Here is a 12,684-nt window from a genome sequence, read left to right on the forward strand (position 1 = left end):
GATGACCTGTCTGACATGGAGTTTGGCACACAGTAAATGAAAGCTATTATTACTGTTGTTTTTATTCTGCATTATATAAGTAAGCTTAGCACTAGGCTTGGAGAATTCCACTGAGAAGTGGGATCCTGGATCTAAAGATCAGTTGGAATCATACTTGATCAGTATTGTATTCAGGTATCTTAACAGCTGTGTCTCTCCCTAGACCACAGGGCACAGTTACTTGGCAGTTTAGCACTGAATAGAAACTCTCTAATGTTGAGGGACTTTCAGTATAATCGCATCTGGGCATATTTTGTTAACCTTCCAGCCTGGCAGTCCATCTGGCTCCCTGATAAATTCTATAGGCACATTTTACCTACCTTCTGGATCAGTGACTCAATTATTGAACTAATTATCCTAAAAACCCCATGAAAAACAAAGCACCCAAATATACTCATTTTCTACTTATTCTAGACTGATAAATGAAATCATTCATAAGTTAGAAGGTAGAGAAAATCCAGTATGTCTCTCTTGCTTATTCCATAGTAAGGTTTAATTCTAATAAAAAAGGGATAATTATGCCATCATTAAAATGATAGACGTGGATTTTAAAATAATCTTGCCGCTTTAGTTTGGTTTTAGTTATTTCAAATGTTTAAATGCCACTCAACCTTTTTAAAGTAATATATTTGGCTGGTTTGGGTCTTTTCAGGTTTTATTTATTGAAATAAAATAAGGTAACAATTAATTAGAATAAAACAACCAATCAGATTATGTAATCACCCAATGTAATGGTTCTCAACAGAGGGTATTTTGCCCCCCATCCTCCCACCCCCAGAACATATGGCAATATCTAGATACATTTTTAGTGTGTGTGTGTGTGTGTGTGTGTGTGTGTGTGTGTGTGTGTGTGTATACATACTACTGGCATCTAGTGTGTAGAAGATGCTGCTAAACATCCTATAATGCACAGGACAGCCCCCCAGAATAATGAATATTCGAGTCCAAAATATCAATAGTGTCAAGATTGAGAAAATTTGGCTTAATTTCATAGCTGTTATAGTCCTTCACTTTCATTGGACCCATTTAAGAATCCATTTGAGAATCTCATGGAAACATCTTCTCTCAGCCCAGAAAATTCATACACTCACACATTTTTATATATAACTTGGGTAGAGGGTCTACTGATCATCTCTTCTAAATGTCTCCTGTAGACTCTAAGTTGAGACTCTGCTTTTAGACATAGGAATTTTCACCACAATCTCAAATTCATTACTGAAGTAGAAATAAGATTATATAACAGGCTGTGTAATAGAGTAAGATGCTTTTCTTTTCTTCTAATCCAAAATACCCAAAGGAAATGGGATACAGTTTTGGGATTAGTCTTAAATTCAAGCTTGTTCAATTTAAGTTTTTCCTCTCTAGAATGGGTTTGGAATATTTTCCCTAAACAATGCTGTTGTTATACACACCAAGCTTTTGTACAAAAGTGTTAGGAATAGAGCAGAATAACTATACCCCATTTCATTGTATTTTAACAGATATAATATGAACATAATAACAGATACAATTTATCAACTACCTACTATGAGCCACATACTGTTGGCTATTTAACATGTGTAATTTCTAATAATCACAACAACCTTACAAGCTCTGCCTTTATTATAACTACTTAAGAAACGATTAAACTGAGTTTCAAAGAGGTTAAATGAATTGTTCAAGGTCTCATAACCCCTTCCTTTTGGATTCAAGTTTTCCCTCTCTTTGCATGACCTTGTCAGTGCTTTTGTAGGAAGAGTTGGTTATTTAAGATTCCTAAGTTTCACACACATACACGTAATAAATATTGATTTGTTAAGCAGCAATAACATATATTATTTTAAAACTTGAGTAAGAATGATAAAAAACACCTATTGACCAATTGTTGGTTTCAATAGCTCATAAATGGAAGTGGAGTGGAGGTTATTAATGAAGAGGTTTTTCAGTAAGAGGTGTTTGGCATTATAGACTGGATGGCTTGGCTTTTCCACATATGTGCTGTAAAGGTGAAGTAGAGGATACACTGAGAAAAATGGAAAAACTGACTTAGAAAAACCAAAACAAGTCAGGCTCCAATTCTTCCTCTGGTGAGTTTGGAGAGGGAGCTGGTTTACTTGGGCTCTCCTAGGTTCACACTAATGCTGATCCCCCAGGGCAGTGGTCGGCAGACTCATTAGTCAACACAGTGGCAAACCGCGGCTCGTGAGCCGCATGTGGCTCGCGAGCCGCAGTTTGCCGACCACTGCCCTAGGGCGTGGTCTTTATGGAGGTCTGGAAACTGATGTGGCCAGGAAGTTGGACCAAGCCCACAGCCATTGTGGGGAAGCATATTAGTTTGCCACTTGGGGTTCATTAAAAAAAAAAAAAAAAGGTAAGTAGGGCATCATTCTAGAACCTAGTTTTTAACAGACATCATTTTCCAGTAGTGTAATAAGACACATGATATAGTGATAGAACTTAATGGTCAATTCAAGCACAACCTAACAACTGAATTCAAATAAACAATGTTTTTCTTCTCTTTGCATAGGGAAAGGCATTTTCTTAGCACTTCATTAAAAAAAAAAAAAAGCAATGTTAAAAATCTGTTAAATATTTGCAGTGGAGACTTACTCCTCCAAGATCCAGCAAAAATATAACCTCCATTTAAAACTTCCCCTGACCTCCATTCTCTTTTCTATGTTCCTATTGTACTTTATATACATGTCTATTATAGCATTCTCTCACTGAATGGTAATCACTTCTCTTCCTCCTATCTTCAGTCTCATGGAATTTACATACCCAAATCCTAGCCCAGTGCTTGGCACAAAATATATAGTTTTCAGTAAGTAAATGTGTGAGTGATGGCTAATTGTCCAGTTATGTTTATAGATGTAGTCAAACTCCAGAACATGCAAAAGGAATTAAAAAATAAAACACCCCAGGACCATATCAGTGAGACCTTGATAGCAGGCCCAAATGAATTACCTCCCTCTTCCTATTATTACCACTCCTCATTTGAGAATTTATCATATGGAATCTACTTACCATTTTTCCAATCATCATTACATATGGGCCCAAGTATTTGTTCACGCCGAAGATGTCTAACAGACGGATGTACCAATAAATGATGTTCACACAATAGATGACCCTCCCATCACTCCTGAAGGGCTGGTCTTGGAGACGAAGGATCATTCCAACAGAGAACAGAAGGATGGCTATGAGGTCTGTGACATTCCAGTACTCCTGCAGCCATACCTTCACTTTCTGTAGCAACTTCCCTGGCTCTGACATCAGAATCTAAGGGGCAAGAAAGAGAGTGGGGCTAGTTAGGATTGCAGTCTATATTTTCAGCCAGTTAGAAAGTGCTTGGCCCATTAATTGACAACTGTAGCTTTTCTTTTTCTGTGTCTACTGGAATACTTGCATGCTATAAATGTGCAACTGGGCAAAGTTTGGGCCATATAAGTAATAAGTTTGATGTTTAGGGTTGTCTTACAATTCTAAGACACGAATTAGGGTTTTCCCTATAAAATTATTGATACCTAATACCCCACAAATCTCTGAAATCCTCCTCCATCTAAGTAAACAGCACCACCCTATTGAGTTACTTAGACCACCAACTTGGGAGGACTCGTTTATTCTTCTCTTTCACACCAGATTCTCTACATTAACATGTCCTATCACCTCTATTTCTAAATCCAACCCAATCCAACTACTTCTCACCACCTCCACTGCTGCCACTCTGTTGTAAGCCCCATCACATCTCCCAGATGACTGAAACAGCCTTCTAACTGGTATCCCTGCACTGCCTCAACCTGTTCTCTGAGCAGCACACTCTTTAAATACTTAAGCCATGCTCTAGGTGGGGATTACACAGTTGTATGGATAGGTAAAAACTCATTAAGTTGTACCCTTACAAGTTGTTCATTTCCTTACAAGTAAATTACACCTCAATTTAAAAAGAGAGAGACTTGAGAGATCAACAAGAACAATAATTACTAAAGCCCATTTTGATGATGCTCCAATCATCTGATGCTGTCATTACAGATAAAGATCCAAGCTCCTTGCTGTGACCTCATTTGATGGCCCACCATATTCTCCTCACTCCCCACCCCGCAGCCACGGCGGTTTGCTCTTAAGCATGGCAAATCCATTCTAGGCGCAGGCCATTGGCATTTGTTCCTTCTCCCAGATTTTTATATGTTTGGCTTCTCCTCATCCTCATCCTCATCCTCAAGGTCTCTGCTCACGTTTTTCCTTCTTAGGCGACCTTCCTTGAGTGCCCTCCCTGCAGTAGTCTCCATAGCCCCAAGTCACTCTCTGTTACTCTATTCCAGGGGTCCTCAAACTACTGCCTGCAGGACACATGCGGCCCACCGAGGACATTTATCCGGCCTGCCAGGTGCCACTGCCTGTCCTGCTTAGAGCCGACTCGTCCCGGGCCCGCAGTGCGCGTAGGAATTTGTTCATAGTTTTTTTTTTTAAACTATAGTCCGGCCCTCCAATGGTCTGAGGGACAGTGAACTGGCCCCCTGTTTAAAAAGTTTGAGGACCCCTGCATTTTTGAAGATTTTATCACTATATAAAATTAACTTCTGTATGTGTGTCTATGTGTCTGTCTGTTTATCTATCTATCTATCTCTCTATCTGCTACCTATCCACCCATCATCTCTTTCCACTAGACTATAAATTCTGAGGGTAGACCCTGTGTTCCCCAGAGCCTGTTACATAATTCTCAATAAGTATTTGTGGACTGATTGTTGCAAAGACATCTCACAGCAATTCTCCAGTCCCTCTATTGCTGGATGGGGCTCCGACTTAGCTTAAATCTAGAGGAGCCTTTTTGCTCACACACAGTCTATGAAATGAACAGATACATAGCAGGAGTTGCCACCCACCCTGTACCACAGCCTGCCCCAGGATACAAGGAAGCAGGGAAGCCAGCCTACCGAGGCAATGTAACAGGGCTACTTGTAGGAATCATTTGTGTTTACCCCTGAGCTTCCACCTCTTTGAGTCATGACCCACCCCTTTCCTGACTCAGAACCTCTCAAAGGAGAGAGAAAAGACTGGGGTCAATTCTAATCTGCAGCTATGTATTTGAATTGGCCTATCCCCCTTTATGGCTTACTTTGGACTGAAATAATAAGGAAGGGAGGTCATTATAAGTCAGGATGAGGGCTTGGAAGACTAAGCAAGATACCAGGAGCCACCTGCTAGCCTCATTCCTAAACCAGGGCTTCTTAACCTAAGTGTGCATCAGGATTACCCAGGGAGCCACAGGTGGCTGGGCCCCACCCCTGGGGTTTCTGCTTCAGTTTGCCTGGTGTGGGGCTCAAGGATTTACATTTCTAACAAATTCCCAGGGGAAGCTGGTGAATGCAGATTGAGAACCACTGCCCCCTCCATCAGGAATTCCCGCACCTGCTGCTGTCCTGGTGGCTTCTCACCCCCACTCCACCCTACATGGGCAAAATCCATGTGTGCACCTGTGGGGGCAAGGGGCAGGGGGCCACAGAGTTTCTCTGACCCTTTGCCCACACTTTCCTAAAAGTGTTCAACACAAGCTTTACAGTATCATTTTTTGTTTATTCTTAAAAAATATTTTTATTGATTTTTCAGAGAGGAAGGGAGAGTGAGAGAGAAATATCAATGGTGAGAATTATTGATTGGCTGCCTCCTGCATGCCCCCTACTGGGGATTGAGCCCACAACCTTGGCATGTGCCCTTGACTGGAATTGAACCCGGGATCCTTTAGTCTGCAGGTCAATGCTCTATCCACTGAGCCAAACTGGCTAGGGCTATAGTATGGCTTTTTAAATAGTGAAAATATTCTTGTGACTTCTCAACATTAAAAAAAAAAAAAAGTGACAAGCTAACTGGCTGGAGGCGAAGCTGTAGTGGAAAGTTGAGCCCCACCCTCCGCCCCTGTCACTTCTCCAGCTGCCTCGGAGGCACCTCTCAGGACCCTGGGGCTCCGAGGAGGATCCCAGTTTGGCACCCACTGCGTGAGTGAAAGAACGATGGGTGGGCCTAGATGGGGACTAGACAAGTTTAAGACCTAGTTTCCCTTTCTAGGTGTGGAATACAGAAAAATAGCCCAAAACAAACCCTAAGTCTTACTAGTACTTTCCATGACAGTAAAGTGGGGATGCCAGCATAGCCCCATCATTGACCTCACAGTGGTGGGAAGGACCCCAGTGAGACAATGTCTACCAGCACACGCTGTAAACAGTCCCGTGCTATTAAGGGATTACCGTGGCTTGTTTGGGTGACTACACGCAGAAGTATGTGGTTCTGGGAATCGGAGGGCAGCTTGCGAAACCTCAAAGCCTTGTATATCCCTCCTCAGAAGCCTGCAAACTTTGCCATGTTTCCAGGGTCTTGCATCTGAGATCTTGCGGGCCTGCGTGCTGACTGTGAGGAGGGCCCTGTGGGTCTTTGCTCTCTTGGCAGTCGAGCATTTCTCGAATGGGTTCAGGGCCATGGGGTGGGCATGAGGGAGCTGCCTCCCCAGGCTGAAGAGGAGAAGACCAGACACTGAAGTGGTAGATCATCCATCCTCACAGCTTCCTCAGAAGCAAAGGCTCTTCCGCTGAACCCTGCTGACCCCCTGCTGACCCCTGCTGACCCGGCTCCCAAGCCCTCTGCTATTACATGCCACCTCAGGAGAAATGGATATCCAGCCCGAGGTTCCTGGCAGCCCGCCTGCTTGGCCGCCTCTTCCAGAACAGGCTGTGGAGTACAGACTGCTCCCTGTCTTCTTCCAGTCTCGTCCCTGGAGAGAGTCCAGCCTCCTTGCTCTAGTCTTTCCCTTTTCTGCTTATCACAGGGAAGGAATATGCATCTGGGCGTCAAATCACAGGGGAGCGAGCTGCCACTTCACAGCGATGGAGTCCTTAGCGGGAGTAAGTCTCAGCTCTCAGAGAGCCACGCAAAGACCATGGCAAATGCATGGCTATACAGGGGAAGCCACACCTGGTCAGGAAGTAGAGGCACTATGGACTGGTCAGAGCAAGGCAAGAGGGCAAGGCATTTAAAAAAAAAATCTAGTCCCTTATAAAATGAGAGTAGTGTGCCCACAGCCAAACCCTCAGGATGGGGTCATGCTGGTTAGAGTTTAAATATTCCCAAAGCAGTTTAGAAACCCAAGAGAAGGGCTTGAAATAAATAAATAAATAAATATATAGATGAGATTTTTTTACGTTCTCAATAGGAAGGGGTCTAAAAAATACTGCACCTTTCTCTCTATAGGAGAACATTCTAGAGCTGAGACCTAAGATAGTAAGGGCCTTTTAACCTATTTTAGTAATGAAAACAATGGCGGATTTGTGGATTTGCAGGAACCCTTTTTCCCGTGGAACTCAATGTATTTCCCCACTCACTGTAGTCCAGAGTAGGATGTTCGGGATAGAGGGAGCAGTAGACTTGACAGGAGCCTTCTTCCAGAAAAGGCCTCTCCTGCAGTGTAGTTGTCAGGGGGAAATGCAGAGGAATCATACCCACGAGTTTGCCTTCCCTGTGAGTTTGGGAATGGGAGCTTGGGGAGGCTTTGAGCAGGGCTGCAGAGCCCTCTGGTGGACTGTTCATTCATTTGAGCAGTTCTGAATGTGATGGCCTCTGTGGCTGACTTCCAGTGTCATGTGGGGATGGTGTTATAATGGCTCCTTTCACTCCACGGGGGTGGGGGGAAAGAGAGGGACCTACACTCTCAACCTGAAGGGTGAGAAATATGCTCAATTCACTCCAGTGACACCCAGGGCTGGTGCCCAGCAAGTACATAACAAATATTGAGAAGGAATAAATCAGAGAACAAATTAACTTCTTAGAACAGCTAAAATGCACTTGGAGAATCATAGGTATTGGCGCACCCTGTCCAAAGAGACACCCAGAGGGAGGGGTTTGCAATGGGAGTTAAAAGTGGAAAGATTTAAAGATTAAAAAAAAAAGATAAAAAGTGGAAAAACTTAAAAAGTCTTGTTTATAGGGAGAAGTAAACACTTGTAAACAAACCAGCCAGTGTGGATCAGTGGTTGAGTATTGACCTATGAACCAGGTAGTCATAGTTCGATTCCCCATCAAGACACATGCCTGGGTTGCCGGCTCAATTCCCAGTGTGGGGCAACCGACCAGTGGTTTTTCTCTCATCATTGATGTTTCTACCTCTCTCTCCCTCTCCCTTCCTTTCTGAAATCAATAAAAATATATTTAAAAACAAACACACCTGTAAACAGTGTTGAAAACAACTTGAGGGATTCCTAGGCAAATGCTATGTGAGCAGGAAATGGACTAATCCTTAGGGCTCATGGAGTGACCACCCTGGAAACACACTGGGAGGCCTCCCCAGGGTTGTCGGCAGCCCTCGAAGCCAAGTCCACATTTCTGTGGCCACATTAGAGAACATTTTCTTTAATGTTCTGGATTTGCTTGGATCTGGAGCGTCCCCCTCTCCCCTCCTTGCACAGATGTAACCACCCACCGTCTTTTTCCTCAGTTCTTTTCTATGAAAGTGGTTACCTCTCTCATCTTTTCTATTCCCAGGGTGAAAATGTAGGAAATGACGATCCATTCCTGGGTGGAAGGCCAGCGCTCCATCTTCACTAACACGATATAGTTGAAGAGCATCAGGTATCCGATGTACGCGAGCTGTAAGGAAACACAATACGGTGCTCTGGCTGCAAAGGCCCGGGAGCCCTGCCCTTGGGCAAGGCTACCTCACGGCAGGGCAAGAACAAGGTCAGTGAGCGGGACTCGGAATTCATGAACTTCAAAGCTCTAAACCCTCAAAAGGATATAAAAAGACGGTAATATTGGAAATAATTTGATATGCAATCTCCCTTTTGACTCTTACATTTGTCTCTGTGTCATGATGCATCACTTCGTTTTGCAAGGACCCAGTCTCTCATGTCTCCCTGGCTAAAAAGGGAACCTCTTCTCGCCAGAGCTGTGCTTGCTCATGCGTGAGCCCGAGGTTCTTGAACTAGGGCAGCACAGTGGATCTTTGCCTAATGAGTGCCAGGTGGATTGAATGTCAGTAAGAAGGAAAAGAAGAAGTAAATCGGTCAAGCCAACACAAAAATAGCCTGGACTTTATCTAGAAGCCGGACTTGAATTCTCTTCTGAGATACCGTCTCTTCCCCCCCCCCTCTCCTCCTACCTTATGATGGTTGGCCTGGCAGTGCCCTGGCAGGGTTTTACCTGTTTCTCATTGCACCACCTTCCTGCCCTATTCAAGTTGGAATATTCCTTCCTGGTTTCTGCTTCTTTGAAACAAAACAAGAGAAAACAAAGCAATGTTTTCGAGAGAAATGGCAACTGTGTGGCTGACTGTAGCTTGGAGTGAGCTCATGGGGCGTTGGCATCAGAGGCTGAACCCTGTTGGGACCGGCTGGCTCGCTCGCTGGGTGTCCCTGGGAAGCCTCGGGGTTCAGGTTTGGTGACGTCCCTGGTGGATTCAGTTATGTCTAGATGGCCGGAATGTAGGAGGGCTGGTGAGTTCTTGCACAGGGGTCGGGAGCCTAGGTCACAGTGGTCGGCAAACTGCAGCTCGCGAGCCGCCGCGGTTTGCCGCTCTGTTGACTAATGAGTTTGCCGACCACTGACCTAGACTCTTGATTCCAATAATTACAGGCTGTTGTTGTTCCTTGTGATTAAGCCCCTATCCCAGTGGTTGGCAAACTCATTAGTCAACAGAGCGGCAAACCGCAGCTCGCGAGCCGGCTTGTGAGCTGCAGTTTACTGACCACTGGCCTAGGAGGAAAGACTCACCTACGAGAAATGGCATATAAGTTAAACCTTTTCTAGGCAAAGCCTCAAGCTGAGGAAGGCACTCTCTGGCTTCAGGGGCCCGAGGGGCTGTGGGTAGGAAGGAAGAGTGAGTTTATTCAAATCTTCTGTACTCTTTGGAGCCTGCATAGCAAATGGGACACAATGTGGGCAAAGGATTGAGGCCTTGAGGTTCTGGAGATACAGCCTGACTCTGCAGCCCTGGGGGCAGCTTGGAAGGTGGAGAAAGAGGCTGCGAGATACAAGGAGAAACTGGCAGCCTACAGAGCTAGAGAAGTGCTGCTTTCTCTACTAATGGGCCTGCCTTCCCTCCTTCCTTCCTTCGTTCCTTCCTTCGTTCCTTCCTTCCTCCCTTCTGTAAATGCATAGATTCTTAATATGAGTCAAAGGTATTTTCAGAGATCCTATTATGTTGACACATTTATAAACACAGCCATATAATTTCTCATCTCTTGAAGGGTAGGCATTTAGGTTGGGGTTCAGTGTGATCACATGTGGAAGCAGGAGAGCAGTTTTGGAGATGCTGGAGGGCGCACAGGGCTCATTCTCCACCTGGGAGGTTTGTTCCTGTACAGCCACCCCCTCAGGGACTGTCATTTTAACCCACGTCTCAGTCCCTCCCCACTCCCGCAGGATCATTAGCACATCGTGAATGCCTCACCTGAAAAGAGTCTACTCGACCTGAAATCGTGTGGGATGCTGTTTAAAATGGCATTTGGTTCACCTGGTTGCTGTTACCATTACACCCTCGAGTCCCTGTGCATATGGCATTTTACAAGCGGCAAAAAAAGGACTTCGATGGTTAAACTCTAAAATGTACTCTCAGCCTCCTTCTGACCTGAAATCCTTCTCCCTTTCTTGTTGCTTCCTTCTCTTGTTGGATCATGTTCTATTACTTCTAGGTGAAATGAATCTTGTTAACTGCCCTGGTTTTTATCATTTTACCCAATTCGTTGCAAAACATTACAAAGCATTATCTTCTCTTGTCACATGTAGGCCCAGTGACACACAAATTCTTTCAGGACCTCTGCATTTTAGTACTTAAGTACAGGGAAACAACCGGAGATCTTGCAGTTTAGTTCCAGGCCACTGCAATAAAGCGGGGATCACAATAAAGCCAATCATAATCTTTTTGCGGGGGGAGGGTCTTGCCTTCAATTTGTAAGAGACACAGCATCTGTGAAAAGCAATAAAGCCAAGCGCAATAAATGAGGTGTGCCTGTAACTCCTCCCACCTGCCTCTGTGCTTGAACACGGGCCTCGCGCAGTGGTCAGCAAACTCTTTAGTCAACAGAGCGGCAAACCATGGCTGGCAAGCTGCATGTGGCTCGCGAGCCGCAGTTTGCCGATCACTGGCTTAGCGTATTTGTTTGGTGGAAGGAATAGTGTCTGGGGAAAGGAATGTAGACACAGAAGTCAGAAAAACTTGGATTTCAATCCTATCTCAAGTACTTGCTGGCTGCATCATTTTGTGATTTCACTTCACCTGCTTGGACCTCCGTTCTGGGAAATGGAGATGATTGCTCCTGACTTTACAGAGCTTTTGAAAGGTTTGGGGTGTTTGTGAGAGGGGATATGCATTTACCTCCTGAATGGTGGCTAACATCCACAAGCAGGGCTTTAAACATGTTTAAACAGCACAACAGAGGGGCAGCTGCTGTGTTGGAAACAACCTATCTTAGAACTTGCCAAGATTCACGGAGCCGGCTGCAGACCTCAACATGACAGACTTTAATGGTGTGTGTGTGTGTGTGTGTGTAGTCACACACATATTCTTTGAGTTTTATCAAGCTTTATGTAGAATGGCAAAGCTTTGAAAAGGAATATAACCTTATGATTCTTAGTTAAGCCAGTGGGAATCCTATAAGAATTTGTATGCTTATATAACCTTTTTAGAAATTTTCCATTAACCAAGATGTATGACTCCTAAACCATGAAATGCAAGCACCAAAGCCTGCTGCAGCTGCCTGTGGATCCCTGGTGGGGCTGTGCCATTCCTTGCCTCCTTTTCCTACTGCCCCTAGAGGCAAGGAGGGGTCACATAGCATTTTTATAGGAAGGAGTCCGTCCCTGCTGACCAGGGCACATGCCCTGCCCTCTGACCTGGGGCCATGTCACACCTTGAATTGGCATCCTCTCTAGCTGGGCGCTTGAAGCCAGCTCTGATCACAGACATGGCCTGCGAGCTAGTTGGGTCCCTCCCTCCTTTCCTCTTGGAGCAGAAGGGGCCCCAACCTGCTCCTCCGGAAACTCACTATGACATAGAAGTGAGATTATGTGCAAATGAGGTGTGTCCCACTTTGAGGACCTTGAGTGTGTAGAAGGAGATACTTTTGGAATTAAGTCTGGGAAACACTCTTACAGAAGAGAACACACCAAAAACACATGGCACTGTTTGACCTAAAGCTGACTTTTATGGTGAAGCATCCCTGGAGATTTAAAAGGTTGACACCCCCATCTCCATTTCCTTGAGGTTGGGTTTTGTCAATACATAAATATGGATTTCTGAAAATCGTGTAAACACAATCAAACATGACTGGAGCATCCAGTCTGATGGGTTTCCTGAGGCTGATCCAGCCAGCCATGCGGAAGGAGCAGATACATGCCCCCACTCCTTAGAGAGGTGGCTTCCCCGCCAGCCGCCTATGAAACAAGGAAAGCAGTGCATCCCGTTTCCTGGACCACCAGACTCACCTGGGAAGCTGGTTACACACACAGCTCCTCAGCTCCTCTCCCTGGACACTTAATTTAGTGGGTCTGTGATGGGGCCGCGATTTGCATTTCCAACAAATCCCTAGTCATTATGGAAGACTTGGGAACACTGGGCTAAAACAGCCTTGGGCAAACTACGGCCCGCTGTTCTATCCGGTTCTCTTGCTCTCCCCTCTGCTCCTTTACTTT

General features: G+C 44.9%; 1 protein-coding gene across 8 annotated transcripts in view; it reads right to left on the reverse strand.

Annotated features, from left to right (window-relative positions):
- Positions 1-12,684, reverse strand: part of TRPM3 (transient receptor potential cation channel subfamily M member 3) — a 711,013-nt gene that overhangs the window by 67,604 nt on the left and 630,725 nt on the right. For all 8 annotated transcript variants that reach the window (XM_080667736.1, XM_080667735.1, XM_080667742.1 and 5 more), the window contains 2 exons: positions 8,515-8,643; positions 3,043-3,294 (listed from right to left, as the gene is read on the reverse strand). In XM_080667736.1, coding sequence (XP_080523862.1) covers positions 3,043-3,294; positions 8,515-8,643 — 381 coding nt within the window. The remainder of the gene's footprint in view (positions 1-3,042; positions 3,295-8,514; positions 8,644-12,684) is intronic.

The sequence above is a fragment of the Plecotus auritus genome (genome assembly GCF_963455305.1).
Source record: "Plecotus auritus genome assembly, chromosome: 5".
In the NCBI taxonomy this organism is placed as follows: Eukaryota; Metazoa; Chordata; class Mammalia; order Chiroptera; family Vespertilionidae; genus Plecotus; species Plecotus auritus.